The 18,141-nt window shown below is 68.9% G+C and overlaps 3 protein-coding genes across 4 annotated transcripts in view; 1 reads left to right on the forward strand and 2 right to left on the reverse strand.

Annotated features, from left to right (window-relative positions):
* Window positions 1-399: 399 nt before the first annotated feature.
* ASB16 (ankyrin repeat and SOCS box containing 16) lies at window positions 400-3,377 on the reverse strand. The gene is made up of 5 exons (XM_075036335.1): window positions 2,976-3,377; window positions 2,298-2,565; window positions 1,063-1,555; window positions 852-965; window positions 400-755 (listed from the first exon to the last, which is right to left on the reverse strand). The coding sequence occupies exons 1-5, from the start codon at window positions 3,283-3,285 to the stop codon at window positions 570-572; spliced, it is 1,371 nt and encodes a 456-aa protein (XP_074892436.1). The 5' UTR covers window positions 3,286-3,377; the 3' UTR covers window positions 400-569.
* Window positions 3,378-3,712: 335 nt separating this feature from the next.
* HROB (homologous recombination factor with OB-fold) lies at window positions 3,713-7,858 on the reverse strand. Of its 2 annotated transcripts, XM_075036334.1 has the most exons (10): window positions 7,669-7,808; window positions 7,282-7,332; window positions 5,995-6,954; window positions 5,816-5,899; window positions 5,480-5,620; window positions 5,179-5,287; window positions 5,006-5,091; window positions 4,669-4,791; window positions 4,292-4,484; window positions 3,713-4,094 (listed from the first exon to the last, which is right to left on the reverse strand). In XM_075036334.1, the coding sequence occupies exons 1-10, from the start codon at window positions 7,669-7,671 to the stop codon at window positions 4,021-4,023; spliced, it is 1,824 nt and encodes a 607-aa protein (XP_074892435.1). In that variant the 5' UTR covers window positions 7,672-7,808; the 3' UTR covers window positions 3,713-4,020. The 2 variants fall into 2 exon arrangements, with proteins under 2 accessions (XP_074892435.1, XP_074892434.1); XM_075036333.1 differs by lacking the exon at window positions 7,282-7,332 and having other exon boundaries at window positions 3,717-4,094; window positions 7,669-7,858.
* Window positions 7,859-9,659: 1,801 nt separating this feature from the next.
* HDAC5 (histone deacetylase 5) overlaps window positions 9,660-18,141 on the forward strand; it is a 24,173-nt gene continuing 15,691 nt past the window's right edge. The window contains 4 exon segments of the mRNA XM_075036352.1: window positions 9,660-9,773; window positions 10,734-10,866; window positions 13,575-13,649; window positions 17,744-17,964. Coding sequence (XP_074892453.1) covers window positions 10,845-10,866; window positions 13,575-13,649; window positions 17,744-17,964 — 318 coding nt within the window. The 5' untranslated portion in view covers window positions 9,660-9,773; window positions 10,734-10,844.

Genomic DNA, 18,141 nt, shown 5'->3' on the forward strand with positions numbered 1-18,141 from the left:
GCCAGGCGCTCGCTGATGGCGCGGAGGGAGGGGATGGGGGGGGTGGGAGCGCTCGGGCCACGCCTCCAGGCTGGGCGGAAGCGGGCGTGGCCTTCTGTGCGGAGGGGTGGGGTCTGGTGGGCGGGGCCTGAGGCGGCGTGGGGCGGGGCCTCTGTACCTCGTGTGTCCCCGGGGCTTGTCACCGCCCCCGGCTGTCACCTCCCCGGGGCCTGACCCCCCCCCCCGTCCCCGGGCCCTCCCACCCCCCGGGGCCTGGCTGTCACCTCCTCCAGGGCCTGTCACCCCCCCCTTCGCAGGCCCTGTGTCCCCCAGGACCTGGCTGTCACCTCCCTGGGGCTTGTCACCCCCTCCTAGGCCCTGTCCCCCCCCCCCCCGCCCCAGTCCCCCATCCCACCCGGTGCGGTGGCCCTGGAGGTCCCTACGGTGAAGGAGCCACCTCCGCCACGTCCCTTTATTGACACTGGGGCACTTGGGGGGGGACACACACGGGGGAGAGGAGGGCCAGCAGGGAGAGCTGGAGCTGCCCCCCCTCCCTGCTTTGTCACCCCTGTTTGGGGGGGGGGGCACCCTCAGGAGATGACCCCCTCGAGGGGCAGCTGGAGGTAGCGTCGCAGGGGGGGTGGCAGGGCCAGTTTGGGGACGGCGGCGTGGCAGCGGGCGCCCAGGTGCCACCGGACGGCGCAGCGGGCCAGGTGCTGCAGCCGGCGCGGCCGGCCTGCCATGCGCACCGCCGAGGCGTAGAAATCCCGGTGCTCCTGGAAAAGATGGGGGGGAGACAGGACACAGAGGGGTGAGCGAGCTGGGGGTGGGGGGGGGACACACCCACGTCAGGGTACCCCGCACCCCCTTACCTCCCACAGCTCCGGGGGCACGGTCCCCACCCAGCCCTCGGCGGGGGGAATGCGGTCGTAGGCGTTGAGAACCACCTCCAGCGCCGGCGGGTGGCGGCAGCAGAATTTGAGCATCTGGTGACAGAGATGTGTCACCAAGGGGGGGGGACGCACACACCGCCGTGACCCCGTCACCCTCCCCAGCACGCTCCCCCCCACCCAAATTGCCCACCTTGGGGTGGACGGGGCCGGCGCCGTGGTTGAGGAGGAGGGTGATGGTTTCCTCGGGGCGCTGGTGCCGGTATTCCTCGACGGCGTGGAGGGCGCAGTCCATGGGGGTGTAACCGGCGCAGTTGGGGACGGTGGCATCGGCCCCGTGCCGCAACAGCAGCCGCACCAACCGGGCTTGCCCGTTACCGCAGGCGTTGTGCAACGGCGTGTGATCCTTGCGGCCGGCGGCACCGGCATCGGCACCGGCCGCCAACAACCGCTCGACCACCTGGTAGTAACGCTCGGCGTCCTCGGGGCGCTCGGCGGCCGAGCAGGCGGCGTTGAGGGGGGTCTCGCCTTGGCGGCTGCGACGGGCGGGATCGGCGCCGTGGCGCAGGTACAGCTCCACGTGGGCCACCAGCCCCTGCCGCGCCGCCACGTGCAGGGCCGTCAGCTGCCGGTCCCTCGTCCCCAGGTTCACCCGTGCCCCGTGTGCCAGCAGCAGCTCCGCGCACCTGGGGATGGACAGACGTGGGTGAGCTGGGGCTGGGGACCCCCAACCCGCAGAGACCCCTGTCACCCCCTGGGCACCCCCCCGGGACCACCATCACCCCCTGGGCCTTCCCCCACCCCTGGGACCACCATCACCCCCGGGTTCCCCCCACCCCGGGACCACCGGGACGCAGGTGGGTGCTGCAGCGTGGGGTCGCAAACACCGAGACCCACCAGGGAGACCCGGGACCTGGAAGGGCGGGGCTTGACTTTAAGGGGCGGGGTTTGGATTTGGGGCGGGGCTTGCCTTTAGGGGGCGGGGTTTGGGCCAGGGTGAGGGGTAGGGCTTATCGCTCAGGGTTTGTAGGGGGTGGGTGGGGTTTGGGTGGGAGGTGGAGCCTGGCATGCAGACGAGGCAGCCTCTGTGGGCGGGGCTCAGGGTGTGGGTGGAGCTTTGCTGGCAGGTGAGGGTGGGGGAGGGGCTCGGTGGGTGGGTGGGGTTTGGCTTGCAGATGGGAGTGGGGGAGGGGCTGGGTGCCCTGGGGGGGGGAGGGGCTGGCACGCAGATGAGGCCGGTCGTGTGGGTGGAGCATGTTATGCAGATCAGGTGGGTGGAGCCCGGCGTGCAGCTGAGCCCAGCCCCCTCGGACAGAGCCTGCCGCGCAGAATTGGCTGGAGCATGGGGGGAGGGGGGGGGGGTACGACGGGGCGGAGCCTTCTATGCAGATGAAGGGGAGGGCGTGTCCCGCGGTGGGCGGGGCGTACGGGAGGCTGTCCGGCGCGGTGCAGAGGTGCAGCGGGGCCGAGCCCTCGGCGCTCAGCACGTTGGGGTCGGCCCCGAAGGCCAGGAGCAGGCGGGTGCATTCGGGGCGGGGGGCGGCCACGCTGTCGTGGAGGGGAGCCCGGCCCCCCACCACCGCGTCCACCTCCGCTCCCCGCAGCACGAGGTGCCGGGCACAGTCGCCGTAGCCTCGGCCGGCGGCGATGCGCAGGGCCGAGGTCTGCTGCCGGCGGGGGCTCAGCACCCACAGCCCTGGCGGATGGGGAGGTGTCAGCCGGGGGCTGCCCTAGGTTTGCCAACTCACCCACCCACCCCTCACCCTCCATCGGGCCCCCCCAACCCCCCCGTAGCCCAGCACAGGGGGCCGGTTGTGATCCCCGATATCCCCCCCCCACCTCCAACCCAGCTAGGAAAAGCCCTGGGGGGAAGCAAACCCAGGATCACCCCCCCCCCCCCCTTTTCCCAGGGCATCCTCCCTATCCCACCAGCCCCAAATTAGAGCAGCCAGCCCTCCTCCCCCCAGCCCACACGGAGCTGCATCCTCAGCCATCCCTCCTTGCCCTGGTTCCCTTCAGCACCCCTCCCTTCCCAGCTCCCCCCATTTATTTTGCAGGGCACCCAGTGGGGAAGGGAAGGGACACCCCCCCACCCCAACCCCGTACCCTGCTCGGGCGACCACACCAGCTCCTCGCTGACCGTCTCCATGATCAGGTTGGCGGTGGTCTCATCCTTAAAGATGCTCTTGACACGCAGGAGGTCCCCGGTGTACAGGGCGTTGTGAACAGCGGGGTCCCGGCAGTACTGGGGCCGCCGGCGGGGCGTCAGGGGGGGCCGGGGGCTCGCCAGCAGGAACCGTCGCGTGGCTGATTCCCAAGCCAGGGCTCGCCGGCGATCCTCCTGCTCCAGCAGCTCTCGCTGGAGCCGCAGTGAACGCAGGGCGGAGGAGGTGAAGGCGAAGGATTCCTGGGCCATGGGCACCCCGGGAAGGCAGACGGAGACTTAGGGGGTCAATAAGCTGCCTCCTGCGCCTGGGTGGGGGTTATAAATAGGGCTGTGCCCCACGCACAAATGCTGAATCAAGAGCCCAAACCAGGCCACCCTATAAATAACTCACCCGGGGTGGTAAACAGAGTCACGTTGGCACGGGGCTGCCAGGGAGTTTAACCTGTTGATGGGTGCGAGATGGGGACAGTCCCATGGGGCTGGGCTGGGATCTGGGTACCCCAGAACCCCGCAGGGCTCAGGCCGAGGCTGCGCAAGAGCCCCAAGGGGTAATGGCACCTTCTGCCTGGGAGAGGAGAGGGAGAGTGAGGACCCCCATAGAGGAAGGGGATGGGGTGCTTGCAGCTCAGCAGAGAAGGAACAGATGGGACACTGCTGGCTGTGGTGGCAGAGGGGATGGTGACACACAAGCAGACGGAGCGAGGCAGGGACAGAACAGCCCTTTAATGCAGGTTTGGGAGCCAAGAGGGACCAGCCCGCCCAGAGGATTGGGGACAGGCACTGAGGCCGTGTCCACCCGGGACTCCCCAGGTCCCCCCGCTCTCGGCTCCAGAACAAACACAACAGACGTACAGAGAAAGGAGGAGGTGGCTGGTCAGTGCATTGCCTGCTTGCTCAGCCTCCTTGCCAGGCCACGGTTCAGCTCAGGCCACGCCAGCAGTAATCGTTTCCCCAGCCCCATGGCTGTGCCGCAGCTCCCCGAGGTCAGCAGCAGTCAGCTTGGGCCAGAGTGGAGAAGAAATCCTCAGGCAGCTCTCCCAGCAGCCCATCCAGGTCATCTGTACAGGCAAAGAAAGATGAAATGCATGAGTTTTACTTATGTATAGAGGAGGAATCAACTCCACGTACCGGAGATGCAGTGGGACAAGGGCCCCTCTTTGGCATTACAGGGGAGGGGAGACACCGCCCAACCCCAGGGCCTGTTTTCCGCAAGACATTGAGCTTTTCCTCCCCACCCAGAGCAGGTCCAACTCACCCATGTCGCAGACGTCAGCTCCCACTGGCTCTTCTCGCCCAGGCCCGGGGCTCTGCGGGTACAGGGAGAAGCCCCCAGGAGACTGCTCTGTGCTGTGGCTGCCCATCCTCGATCGTCCCCAGTCCCCAGGGGCAGGGACATGCCGGAGGGATTGTGCGGGGTGGTCCAGGAGTAGCCCAGCCTGGGCAGGGACCTGCAAAACCCAGCAGAGATTAATTGTTGGGAGCCCACAGGAGGATTCCTCTGTCCCTCCCAAGCCTTCCTCTTCCTCCCCAGTTGCTCTCAAGGGTCCCAGCAGTCCAGACCCCCTAGTAATACCCTTGGAGAGCCCAGCAACCCTGTCCCTCCAGGGCCAGCAGCACCGTGCCCTCCCTCACCTTCTGCTGCGACGGCGACGACTGTGAGTAGCTGCCCTCGGGCTCCGGTGGGTAGATCTTGAGCAGGTTGTTGGGGGTGACGTTGAGGTAGTGGTTGCGGTGGGACGGGGAGAAGACGCCCACCTGTGAGGACAGAGCAGTGGGTCAGAACCAGAGCTCTGGCTATTGCTGGCACTGCTGGCCACAGCCTGAGGAGGAGCCGGAGGAGCCTCTTGTCCCATTCCCCCAGGATGGGAGCCTGGCAGCCGGGCACAGTGACTGTGGGTTAGAGGTGCCTGTGGCAGAAACAGCCCCAAACGCCATGCTGCTGCCGGAGATTTGCCTTCGCATCTCCTACCTGCTTCAGGAGCAGCACCGAGCCAGGCCTGAGCTCGCTCTGTCTCTCTTCCAGCAGCAGGCGATGCACCGTGCCCTGTATTTCTCCTGCAGATGAGGAGGGGACCCGTTAGCCACAGGGAACGATAGCCAGGAGCCCCAGCCCGACCAGGGCATGAGAATGGCTGCGCTTACCAGTCGGGTCCCTGAACACAGCACCAGCATCGACATTGGTCCTGGTCAGGGTCTTGATCATTACTGCCATGCTGGGGACCTTGTTCTTCGGGAGCTGCTTCAAGGCTGCCTGAACACGTAGAACCTCATCACACCGATGTCCCCAAGGGCAGCCCCATGGGGCCAGGGGATGTTTGCAGTCAGCCCAGCTCAGCCCCCTCCCCACATTGATGCCCGGCCCTGGAAACAGCTCCAAGGGGCAAGGGGAAAGCCAGAAAGCTGAGTCCCCAGGGCTGGTGCCCTCACCCAGGGCCTCCCTCACCTTCCGCAGCACCATGACCACACTGTAGGTCCTGAGGAAGCAGCCAGGGTCCCTCTCGTCCAGCCCCAGCTCTGTCTTCATGGCAAGCCAGGGGCCCTTCCCAAAATCCTCTTCTGTGGGTGGCGAGGAGCTGGGCAGTCCCTGAAGTCACAGGACAACGGCGGTCACCACCCCGCAGCTGAGCCAGCACGTCTCGCAGCTCTGTCACAGCAAGGGGGGAGCCCCGGGGACCCCCTCCCCTTCCAGCATCATGCTCTGAAAGCTGCGGCCTCAGGGACTGCCCACAGCACTGCCACCAAGATTCATATCCAGCTCTGTGCCAGAGCAGGGGGTTACCTCTGTCCGCGGCTTCGCCACAGCCCCGTGAGCCGGAGTTTGGGGAGCAGAAACAAGGATCTCCTCCAGCAGCTTCCCGGCGTGCTTATGGAAGAGAGACAGAGAGAGAGAGATGTCCAGGGTTTTGCATCTCTTCACCAGCTGCTCCCATCCCATCCCACCCCATCCCCTGCACCCACCTGCTGAGGCAGGATCCCGGCAGGCCCCGGAAACCGGCGAGTCTTCCCCTGCTGTGGGAGACGGGGGGCAGCCCCAGGTGCTTTGCTGGCTGCCGTCACCAACTGCACGAGGTGGTTGGTGACCACTGGCGTCTGCAGGCTGCCTGGGGCCGGCCTGGGCGGCTGCCTCGGTGGGGGCTCCACACAACTCATCAAGGCTGGCGGGTTGGTGGGAGGCCCAGGGGGCAGCCGGGGTGGGGGGCAGCTCTGCCGAGGAGTCTGCGCCATGGGGGTCCGGGGCACCCGCAGCCCCGCGGAGGAGCTGCTCACTCCTGGCCGACGTGGGGATGCTTGGAAAGGCCTCGGGGCTGGACCCCTGGGAGCAGGGACAGAGCCCCAGGAGCCACCTGGTTTTCCCAGGGGGATGGTGGGGGGTCTGGGGGGGCAGGCACCAGCTGCGCTGGGCCGCAGCACCAGCTTAGGAGCAGGAGCTGCCTGTGGGGCAGGGAGTGGGTCCTGCCTGTCCTCCAGCCCCCCAGAGCCAGGGGAGACCAGCTCCTCTCCCACCCGCAGCTTCTTGGGGGCCCCCCATTCCTGGGGGCTCTCCTGCCCCATGCGTATCTGCGGGGGCTTCTCCCACCGGCCTGGGGGTGGCCGGGCAGCACCGGCCCCCACCGGCAGCTCAGGGCCCTCCAGCTCCATGCAGGCAGCCAGGAAGAGATCGTTGTCCAGCTCATCCTGGGGGGCTGCTCCCCTGGCCGGGGGTCCCTGGCAGCCCGCAGGCTGTTCCCCCTGCCTGGCGAGGGGCCGCAGGCCGGGGGGTTTACCGGCATAGTGACCGAGCTGGGGTCCCAATGCGCGGAGGGGCTGCAGGCTGGAAGCTGGAGACTGCACACTGGGAGAGACTGGGCTATCGCTGGGTGACAAACGTCTGGGGACCACGAACTGGTTCTCTGCGTCCTCCACGGCGGAGAGGAAATCCTGCAGGAAGAGAAAGCACCGGGCAGCCAAACAGCCCCGTCCCTCTCCTGTGTCGTCGTCCCCCAGAGCCACCCGTGGGGTGACCAGGCCAGCACAGGACCCTACCCCGATAGCCCCTGGGGATTAAACCCAAGGGCGAGCCACCTCGTAATAACTTGTTAACACCGTTTAACGAGTTACCACCACCACCACCCACCAGCCAGGGTGTGTGTGTGTGGGGGGGTTTAAAGCCACCCCCGTGGGTGTTGGGGTGGTGCCAGGCCCCGGCGGTGTCCCCAGGGCTGTCACCGGTGCCAGGCAGGTGCCGTCCCCGTCCCCGTCCCTCACCTCGTCCGCCAGGTCCCCGTCGGTCCCGAACAGCTTCTGGAGGCGGCAGGCCTGTGGGGAGGGGGGGTGGGTAAAGTGAGGGCCCCCCCCCCCGGCTGCGGTCACGGGGTACCCCCCTGTCCTGCAGGGACCCCCGAGCCACCCTGTCCCCTACAGGGAGGCCTGAGGGGCTCCCCACTCCCTCCCCTCCGGGGAAAAGGGGAACGATGACACCCCACGCCTCCATTACCGGTGACCGCGGCCCGTGGGGAGCAGAGAAGACCCCGAAGGCCCCATGGCAGAGACCCCAAACCTCCCCCCCCTTCCCCGGGCCGGGCCCACCCTATGGGGACCCCAAATCTCTTCAAGAGGACCCCAAACCTGCCCCCCTTACACCGCCCCCGTTACCATAGCAGCGGCAGGGCCCCAGGCCCCGGAGGCGGAAGTAGGCCGAGCCGGGACGCGAACCCGCGGCCCCGCAGGGGCGGGCGGGAACGGCCCCTTTAAGGGCCCCGCGCCGCCTGTCGGCGGGCAGGAATGGGGCCGCGCCTCTTAAAGGGGAGGTGGCGGCACCCACCCCGTCCGCCCGTCCGTCCCTCGGTCCGCCCTGTCCGCCCCTCCCCAGCCCCGTGGGTCCCTCCTGCTGCCGCCGCCCCGCGCTCACCCACCACCCCTCGGGCACCCACGCGTGGGTGGGTGGGTGGGCGTCCGTCCGCGCGTGTCCCCTGTGCACACGCGTGTGCCCCGCGCCGCCGCCACCCCCCCCCCCCCCCGCTCCCCGCGGCCGTGAGTCACCGCGGCCCCGGCGTGATTCATCCCCGCACGCCCCCGCGTGGGGCCGCACACGCAGCGCGGCCGGACCCGCCCCCCCTCCCCCCGCAACACTGCACACACCCCCCCCCCCGGCTGTCACACACACGCGTGTGCAATTGCACAAACAAGTGCTGCCAGCCGGCTGGGGCGGGGGGGGCACACACGCGTGTGTCTTGCACACGCGTGTGTGCATGTGTGCGAGGGCAGGCTGGCCCCTCGTGCATGCACGCGCACACGCGCTGCCCACCGGCCGGCGTACTCACGCGCGTGTGCAGCCGCGTGCCAGCCCGTCACACGGGTGCACGTGCACACGTGTGTGGCTGCACACAGGGTGCTGCGCGCAGAGCGTGGGTGTGCCCTTGCACACCCACTTGTAGGTGTGCTTGCACACGCGTGATTCCCTGCCAGCCTCTTGCACGTGTGCATTCACACACTTGTACGCAACAGCGATTGCACACCAACCTCTTGCACACACGCATGCATGTGTGCGGCTGCACGCCAGCCTGTGGCATGCATGCGGGTCCCCGTCACTCACACGTGTGCCATTGTACACCAACCCATGGTGCACACATGCTTGCATACGTGTGCTGTCACACACATGTGCCATCACATACTAGCCCACGGTGCACACATGCATGTCATTGCATGTTGGCCTATGGTGCACACACACACTCTTATATGTGACTCATTGCACAGTGGGGCATGGTGCACGCTCACACACGTGTCATTGCACGCTAACACATGCTGCACACTCGTGATCCACGTGTGTGCTATCACACACTGCCATGTTGCACGCTTACATGCGTGCCATTGCACACTAGCACATGGCGCACACTCATGTGCGCTCACATATGTGCTGTTGCACACCAACCTGTGTTGCACACTCACACGCACTCTGTGTCTGCTATCACACACTGGCCTGTCGCACGCTCACATGTGTGCCATTGCACGCTAGCACGTGGTGCACACTCACACGCGTTCGACATGTGCTCTATTGCACACTGGCCTGTTGCACGCTCCCATGTGTACTATTGCATGCTAGCACATGGTGCACGCTCACAGGTGTGCCATTGCACACTAGCACATGGTGCACACTCACATGCACTCCATGTGTGCTACTGCACAGTAGCGCATGGTGCACACTCACACGCACTCCACGTGCGCTATCGCACGCTGGCCTGTCGCACGCTCACACATGTACTACTGCACACGAGCCCACGGCGCGCGCTCGCACGCGTGCCATCACGCACGCCGCGCGTGTGCTATTGCACGCTGGCCCGCAGCACGCTCACGCGTCTGCTATTGCGACGCCAGGACGCGATGCCCATTCACACGCGCTCCGCACACGCACGATCGTCCTCTGGCCTGCCTCGCGCTCACGTGTGCCCTTGCACGCTAGCCCACGGCGCGCGCCGTCGCACACCAGCCCGCGGCGCTCACACGCGCGTGTCATCACCCCCCTCCCCTTCCCCGCTGCGGGCCCCTTTAAGACGCTCCGCCCCCCCCTCGCCCCGCCCCGCCCCGCCCCCCGGGAGGGGAGGAGGGGGGGGGAAGGGCGCGAGGCTATTTTTAGCGCAGGGTTCCGTCACGTGACGGCGAGTGACGTCACCGAATGTTGTTGTCGGGGCGGGCGGGGCCCCGCTGCAAAGATGGAGGGGCGGCGGGGCGCGCGCGGGGCGGCGCGGCCGGGCACCGCGCAGGTACCGGGGGGGGGGACACGGGAAACGTGGGGGGGGGGGGGGTCGTGCAATGCTGGGGGGGGTGTCGGTGCAGCGGGGGTTACCGGGAAAGGGGGGGGGGGGGGAGGCTGCAGCGTGGGGGGGCACCGTGCAGCAATGCTGCGGGGGGGGGGGGGGGAATGTGTGCAATTTTGGGGGGGGGTCTCTGTGCGTTGTCGGGGGGGGGGGGGGGTGCGATGGGGTTTGCGCCGTGTAGAGCCCGGGGGGGGGGGGCGCGGGGCGGGGGGGGCCGTGCGCCAGCGCGGCGGCGGCGGCGGCGGCTCCGCAGCGCGGGCCCTTTGCAGGCGGGGGGGGGGCCCGTTGTATCGCGCTGGGTTGGGGTTTAACGGTAATGGGCCCCCCGCCGCCACGCCGTGGGGTCTGTCGCGCCGCTGGACGTGCCCCCCCCCCACGCGTGACCCCTCCCGACCCCCATTGCGGGGAGATGCCGTGCGGTGGGGGGGCTGCACACCGGGGGGGGCTGCCCAGTCCTGAGTGTGTGACCCCCCCCCCCCCGTGGGGCTGGGTCCGACCCTGTTGCAGAAGACCCACGGGGGGGGGGGCCACTCACATCCCTATGGGGTGATACCGCCGTGGGGGGGGGCCGCCTTCCCCACCATCCTCCCCAGGCTCCCCCTTTGTGCCCCCCCCCCCTTTTTCTGCAGAGCCTTGTGTAACACTACCAGCCCCCCCCAGATCCCCTCCGTGTCCCCCCCCCAGACCCCCAGGTCCCCCTTTCCCCGTGGGGGGGCAGTGGGGCCGCATCCTGCCACCGCCGCCTGCCAGCGGATGCTGGGGGGGGGTGGGGACCGGTGCTGGCTCCAGCCCTTGGCTCTGAGCAGCCCAGGCCCCCCCCCCCGTTTGGTGCTGGGATGGGGGGGGTGGGGGCGCAGCAGGCAGGGTGGGGGCCAAGGGTGCTGACGAGGGTGCTTGGTCCCGCAGGGGTCCCGGGCGGCGTGGGCACAGCCCCAGCACCGCGGCCGGCGCTGACGGTCTCTCCGGATTGCCGCCTCTCCGCGCCCCCCCCGGCACCGCTGTCACCCGCCGGCCACCATGGACCCCCAGAGCGATGCAGGTGAGACCCTGGGGACACCGCGGTTTTTTTGGGGGGGGGGGGGGCTGCACCCAGCCGGGCACCCTGTCCTGGGCATCATCAGCGTTCCCCCCCCTACGTGGGGGTCAGGTCCCCACCGTGACCCTGGAGTGTGTCACGTCCCCCCCCCCACGACCACCCCAGCACCCGTGGGGTGTCGTGGGGGGGGGGACACACACCCCGGTGTGCCACGGCGGCACCTGACCCCGCACGGCACATCGACACCGGGCACCCGCCACCGTCGTCGTCGTCGTGTGCGGCTCATTAGCGCCCGCGTGGGTGTCACCGTGCGAGACGGGCGCGTGCGGCGGCGGGCGCGGTGCCGGGGCCGTGGCGGGTGCCTGGGGCTGTGCCGAGCGGAGCCGACCCCTTCCCCGCTTATCCCGGACCCCCGGCATCCACCCGTCGCCGGAGCGGGGAAACTGAGGCAGAAGAGTCGGGTCGCCGCCGGCGGCCGCTCCGGCTTCGTTAACGGGTGAAATCCGGCGGCACCGCTCGGCGGCGGGTCCTCGCGGACCCCGACGTGCCGGGACGCGGGGTCCCCTCGGTGCCATCCCGCGGCAGCGGCGCACCGGGACGGCCCGGGCGACCGCGACGCTATATCGGCCGCCGCTGGCTCCTCGTCAAAGCCACCCTGTAATTAGCGCGGTGGGAATTCCAACGACATCTGGATGCGCGCGTGGCCCCCCCATCCCCCCCCGAAGCTCGGCCGGTGACGAGCGGCTCCGCCGACCCCCGTGGCCGCCCGCAGCCTTCGGGACCCTCGGGAGGGGAAACTGAGGCACGGGGTTGTGGCAGAGCCCCCCCATCCCGCTGGATGCAGCTGGGGACTCGCCGCCGGTTTGGGACAGAGGTGTGTGTCCCCTCTGTCCCCAAACCCGCCCCCCCCCAGCCCCCCGGTGCTGCTCGCCCCCCGTGCTGCCGCTGCCCGTTAGCCGCCCGCCGATATTTTTGGAGCGGCCGCAGGGCTGGAGCGCCGCCCGGCCGTGCCTGGCACGGGGCTGGCACGCGGCGCGGTGGCACGGGGACACGGCCCGGCTGCCTTCGCCTAATGCCCGCGGCGCTTTCTTGGGGGGTCCCCTCCTGGCTGTGGGTCCGGATCCGGCTGGGGCTGAGCCGGGGGGGGGGCGGTTTGGGGTCCCCTTGGGGATGAGGCCCTTTGGCTGCTGTGATGAGTTGGGCAGGTCTCAGCCGGGCGTCCCCGGGGGCTGCATCCATCGCAGGGACACGGCGGAGGGTACCCCTGAGCCTGGGGAGGGGGGGTCCCCAATCATCTTTTGGGTGCTCTGTGTCCCCCAGCGCTCTCCGCTTGCACCCCTTTCCCACACTCCCCCCAAAACTGGGCTGTACTGGGTGGGGGGGGGGGGCGGTCCTGCAGGACCCGAGCACCCCCCCCCGGCATCACACGGGTGACGGTACCATCCTTGGGGGGTGCAAGCACCCAGCTCCTCTCCATCCCTCCCGGGGTGCCTGGGGGGGTCCCCACTCCCCCCCCCCCCCAAATCCCACAGATGTGCCACCACCTCTGGCTGGGGCTGCCCGTGCCGGGCCACCTCCCAGTGCCGGGTGGGTGCCCCGTGGGGGGGGGTCCGGCAGCCGGGAGGGCTCGTTCCCGTGGCCTCCTGCCCGCCGGCGGCACCAGAAATAGCTGGGCTGACGTCAAACCCCAAAGCACCCCGAGGAGGGGGGGGCACAGGGTTGGGGGGGGGGGGGCAGCCCATAAATATCCCGGCTATTAAAAGTCTCGGCTTGGGATTAACGCGCTGGTAAATAAACGTGGCTGCCGCCGGCGGGGGGGGGGGGTTACGTGTGGATGGGGGGGGGTGGGGTGGTGAGGGGGGGGGGGGTCCCCATTTTGGTTCATTGTCACCCCCAGGTTTGGTGCGCGGAGCCGCTTCGGGTCACTGATCCGGCAGAAAATGCGCCGAGTCGGCGTCTAGAGCGGCTTGGGGACCCCCCCATCCTGCTGGGGGGGGGGTGGGGGTGGTCCTGGGTGGGGTGGGGGGGGCCGCTCGCCTTCACTTTCCCATAGTGGGGGCTAATCCCCCTCCACGTAACCCGGATTTGATTCCTGGCAGCGCTGATGCGGATTAACGTCCCCGGCAATTAGGGGCTCGACAGGGACCGTGGCCGGGGGGGGGACACACACACACACACGCACACGTGGGATGGGGCCGAGGGTGCCTTGGGGGGGGGGAGATTGTCATCCTCCTGTGGGCCCCCCCTTATGCAGGGGCAGCCCCTCTCCCCCAGTCCCCAGGGCAGTTTGGGGGGTGCAGCCCGGTGTCCCCAGAGGGGGCCGTGTCGGGGGGGGGGGGGACACACGCACACGACGCACCCCGTCCCGCGGGAGCCGTGGTGGCTCCCCCCGGCACGCTGCCCTATTTATAGCCGGCTCCTCCCGTGCGCCGGCTATTTCCAGGCGCCGGAGAGAAGAGCCCAGCCGGGGGGGGGGGGGGGGCCGAGAGGAGGCTGCGGGGGGGGGGGCTACCCAGCTCTGCCCAGGATGGGGGGGCTGGATGCGCTCCCCTCATCCCTAACCTGCCCCCCCCCCATTCCTAGCCAATGGCTCCCTTGGCCCCCAACGTCAAGGGGGTGCGGTGGCGGCTGGGTTTTGGGGGGGGGACACATGCCCCAGGGCCCCCCCCCCCCCTTGCCCATTTACAGGAGGGATGGGTGTTTCTCCGCAGAGGGGGGGTCCGGTCGTGAGCCCTCGCTGGAGCTCCTGTCCTGCGCCCAGCTCCACGCCACCCACCCCACCTCAGGTGAGTGCTGGCGGGGGGGGGGTCCCGACCCCCCCACCCTGCTCCTAAACCCGGTGGCATCCTGCCCAGCACCGGTCTGTCCCCAAATGTCCCCAAGCGTTGGGACATTTCAGGTGTCGTTTTTGTCCCCCCCCCCCCCCGAGGCTCTCCCTTGTTGCAGGGCTGGGGGGGGCACCAGGGGTGTGCGCCCCCCCCCCCGCAGCATCGTCCCCATGCCTGGTGACAACTGTGGTGCTCTGGGCCAAATCCTGCCCGGGGACCCTGGCACCCGCAGGCAGTGCTTTGCCCCCCCCCCCCGAGTTTCGGGGTGTCCCATCCCTGGAGTAGCAGATCAGCTGTGCCGGGGGGGGGGGGGACACACACGCTCCCCCCAGTCCCCAGCCCTGCGGTGGCCAGTGTGGTCCCTGGCAGGAGTGGGGGGGGGGGGACACCCTGGTCCCCAGCCCCACGGTGGGATTTTTTAGCTCCTGGCGTCTCCCCGCTGGGATGGGGGTTCCCCGGTGGCTCCGAACTGGCTCTGGGGGTGGTTTTGGGTGGTGGGTGCTGGAGGGTGCTGCCAGCCTGGGGGGGGGGGGTCCTGCTGTGGTGGCACGTGGGGACACGGGCAGGTGTGGAAAGGTGGCACGGAGTGGGGGGGGTTAAGCGTGGCACGGCGGGGTGCTGCGGTGGGGGACGGTGTAGGGGCGTGCGTGCCCTCGGATGCGTGTGCGAGGGGGAGAGCCGCTCTCCTTGCACAGGTGTGCAAGGGGGGGAGCCACTTCCCTTGTTACGGGTGTGCACGGGCGTGCAAGGGGGGGAGCTGCTCTCCTTGCATGGGTGTGCAAGGGTGTGCAAGGGGGAGAGGCACTTCCCTTGTTACGGGTGCGCAAGGGGGATCCGCTCTCCTTGCACAAGTGTGCACGGGTGTGCGTGGGTGCGCAAGGGGGAGATCCGCTCTCCTTGTATGGGTGTGCAAAAGGGAGATCGCTCTCCTTGTACGGGTATGCACGGGTGTGCAAGTGGGAGATCTGCTCTCCTTGTATGGTTGTGCACGGGTGTGCAAGGGGGAGAGCCACTCTCCTTGTACGGGTGTGCAAGAGAGAGCCGCTCTTCTTGCACGGGTGTGCAAGAGAGACCCGCTCTCCTTGCGAGGGTGTGCAAGGGGAACAGCCGCCCTCCTTGCACGGGTGTGCAAGTGGCAGAGCCGCCCTCCTTGCACGGGTGTGCAAGGGGGAGATCTGCTCTCCTTGTATGGTTGTGCACGGGTGTGCAAGGGGGAGAGCCACTCTCCTTGTACGGGTGTGCAAGAGAGAGCCGCTCTTCTTGCACGGGTGTGCAAGAGAGACCCGCTCTCCTTGTGAGGGTGTGCAAGGGGAACAGCCGCCCTCCTTGCACGGGTGTGCAAGTGGCAGAGCCGCCCTCCTTGCACGGGTGTGCACGGGCGTGCAAGGGGGAGAGCTGCCCTCCTTGCACGGGGGTGCAAGAGAGAGCCGTTCTCCTTGCGAGGGTGTGCAAGAGAGACCCGCTTTCCACGCACGGGTGTGCAAGTGGCAGAGCCGCTCTCCTTGCACGAATGCGCGTGAAGGGACGCGTGTGCGAGAGGCAGGTGACTCCCCCTCCCCGTGTCCCCATTACCCCCAGGACCCCCCCCCCCCATTACACCCCCACGTGACGGTGCCAGCCCCTGCAGAAGGACCTGGGGGCCCTTCGGTTTGGGGGGGCCCGTGGGCACTGAGGGGTTAAGCAGCCCCCATCCATCCCGGGGAAGGGGCTGGATCCAGTGGGGGCTGACTGGGGGGGGGGGGGGGGGCACAGGGTGGTGGCCCCCCCCGGCAGGGTGGTGGCCCAGCAGGGTGGGGTGGTGGCCCCGGCCACTTGCCAGCCCAAAGCCACTTCTGAGCCCCTAAGTGCAGGTTTGGCCGGGGTTGGGCCAGCTCCTGCCCTGGCCCCTCCCGGGGCTATTTTTAGCCCCCCCCCCCCCCCCCCCATTGCTGCCTCCCCCCCCCACCCCAGGGCTGGGTGCTGTCACCCCCCCCATTGCACCCCAACACCCAGCAGGGTGGTTTTGTCACCACCCCCCCCCCCCCAAACTGGGGGGCTGTCAGGTCTGGGGGGGGGGGGGTGCAGGGGCACCCCAGTGTGCACCCCCCCCCCCAAATCCTCCCCCCACCCCCCAGGAGAGCCAACCCCCCCCCCCCCCCGGAGTTGAATTGGGGTGGTGAGGGGGGGCTGGGGGTTCCCACGGCCCCTCTTGCATGTTAAGGGGGGGCTGGCACTGACTGGGGGGGGGCTGCTGGGCACTGGTACATACTGGGGGGGCTGCTTGGTATATGGGGGGGGGGCTGGTTAGCTTGTGGGGGTTGCTGCGTGGCTTAGGGGGCTGCCTAATACTGGGGGGGGGGGCAGCACTGGGGGGGACTGGTTGGCACTGGGGGGTGCAGTACGGTACTGGGAAAGGGGGACTGGCAGGTTTTGGGGGGGCTGGCTGGCCCCGGGGGGGGGGGGGGGGGGCTGATAAAGCGGGGGGGTCTGTGCCTGAGCTCCGCGGCACGGTGACGTCCGCGGGTCCGTCCCGGGCACACGTCAGTGCCCGACGTGCAGCCACGCAAGGTTTGGGGGGGGGGGGGGGGGGGGCGCTGGGGCGCATTAGCATGCAGCGCGTGCCCCCCGCCCCCGCTTTCCTGTTTGCGTGGAGATGGGGGGGCCCCCCCTCCCTGCCACCGTACCCCTCCGTCCCTGGGGGGGGGGGGGGGGGGTAGGGGGCCCGGATGCCTGCGTTCCCTCTCCCATGTCTTTTTTTAATGGGGGGGGGGTGAGCTGTACCCCCCCCCCTCAATTTTCTTTGGCAGCTCGGTGGTCGCTGGGGGGGGGTTTATGCTCATCCCTGAGTTGGGGCTTTAGGGGGGGGACGGGGATGGGGACTCCATCTTGGCCCCCCCCCCCGGCTGCTCTCTGGGCTGGTATTGTTGCATGTTGCAGATGTAGGGGCTCAGCTTGGGGTGACACCCCCCCCCACCTTGTTTTTTGAGGGGGGGAGGGAAAGAGAGGCACGGGGCTGATCCAGGGTGCTTGGAGCTGGTGGGAGACCCCGGGGTCCTCGTGGGAGGGTTGATCCCTGACCCCCCCCCCCCCCCGCCAGCCTCCCATCCCTGGGAATGCCCCCCCCGCCCCCTGAGCATGCCCCAGCTGTCTCCCATCCCTGAAACACCCCCTAAATGCCCCCCCCCCATCCTTGGGACACCCCCAAGCTGCTCCCAGCTTCCCCTCCATCCCTGAGACACCCCCAGATTGCCCCCTAAACATGTCCCAGCCCCCCCCCCATCTTTGGGATATCCCCAGACCACCACTGGCTGCCCCCCATCCTTGGGGCACCCCCAAACCACTCCCAGCCCCCCCCCATCCTCGGGATACCCCCAGACCACCACCAGCTGCCCCCCCATCCCTGGGACACCCCCAAATTGTCCCCTGAGCCTGCCCCAGCTGCCCCCTAACTGCCCCCCCATCCTTGGGACACCCCCAAGCTGCTCCTACCTTCCCCTCCATCCCTGGGACACCCCCAGATTGCCCCCTAAGCATGTCCCAGCCCCCCCCCCCGATCCTTGGATACCCCCAGACCACCACCAGCTGCCCCCCCCATCCCTGGGACACCCCCAAACTGCCCCCTAAGCATGTCCAGTTGCCCCCCATCCCTGGGACACCCCCAAATTGTCCCCTGAGCCTGCCCCAGCTGCCCCCCCATTCACCAGAACAGCCCCCCAGCTGCACCCTAACAGCCCCCCCCATCCCTGGGACACCCCCAAACTGCTCCCACCTTCCCCTCCATCCCTGGGACACCCCCAGATCGCCCCCTAAACACGTCCCAGCACCCCCCCCCCCCGGTCCTTGGATACCCCCAGACCACCACCAGCTGCCCCCCCCCATCCCTGGGACACCCCCAAACTGCCCCCTAAGCATCTCCACCTTCCCCTCCATCCCTGGGACACCCCCAGATCACCCCCTAAACATGTCCCATCCCCCCCCCCCCCAATCTTTGGGCTACCCCCAGCCCACCCCCGGCTGCCCCCCATCCCTGACACCCCCCCAGCCCACCCCCTAAGCCTCCCCGGTGCCCGCAGGGGCGGAGGGGCCGGCGGAGGTGCGAGGGGCACCCGAGGCGTGCGGGGAGCGCCGGGGGCCGGGGCTGGACGCGGCGGCGCGGGAGCGGCAGCTGCAGCGGGAGCTGTTGGCCCTCAAGCAGCAGCAGCAGCTCCAGAAGCAGCTGCTCTTCGCCGAGTTCCAGAAGCAACACGAGCACCTCACCCGCCAGCATGAGGTCCAGCTCCAGAAGCACCTCAAGGTGGGCTGGGGGTGATGGAGCGGGGGGGGCGGGTATCGCCTGTCTTGGGGGTGATGGAGATGTGGGGCAGAGTCTGTCTTGGGGTGCTGGAGCCGTTGGGTGGAGACTGGGGGTGATGGAGATGTGGGGTATTACCTATTTGGGGTGATGGAGATGTGGGGTATCACCTGTCTTGGG

Source organism: Buteo buteo, chromosome 9 (genome assembly GCF_964188355.1).
Source record: "Buteo buteo chromosome 9, bButBut1.hap1.1, whole genome shotgun sequence".
In the NCBI taxonomy this organism is placed as follows: Eukaryota; Metazoa; Chordata; class Aves; order Accipitriformes; family Accipitridae; genus Buteo; species Buteo buteo.

What these genes read in the sequence shown, in the direction of transcription:
- ASB16 (XM_075036335.1), bottom strand. Translation starts at nt 3,285, where the DNA reads ATGGCCCAGGAATCCTTCGCCTTCACCTCCTCCGCCCTGCGTTCACTG. An exon ending in GGTGTGGTCGCCCGAGCAGG is followed by an intron (nt 2,566 to 2,975) that starts GTACGGGGTTGG and finishes CCCATCCGCCAG; the next exon opens with GGCTGTGGGTGCTGAGCCCC. An exon ending in TGCCCCCGGAGCTGTGGGAG is followed by an intron (nt 756 to 851) that starts GTAAGGGGGTGC and finishes CATCTTTTCCAG; the next exon opens with GAGCACCGGGATTTCTACGC.
- HROB (XM_075036334.1), bottom strand. An exon ending in CCGGGATCCTGCCTCAGCAG is followed by an intron (nt 5,900 to 5,994) that starts GTGGGTGCAGGG and finishes CTCTTCCATAAG; the next exon opens with CACGCCGGGAAGCTGCTGGA. An exon ending in AGCTGACGTCTGCGACATGG is followed by an intron (nt 4,095 to 4,291) that starts GTGAGTTGGACC and finishes TTGCCTGTACAG; the next exon opens with ATGACCTGGATGGGCTGCTG.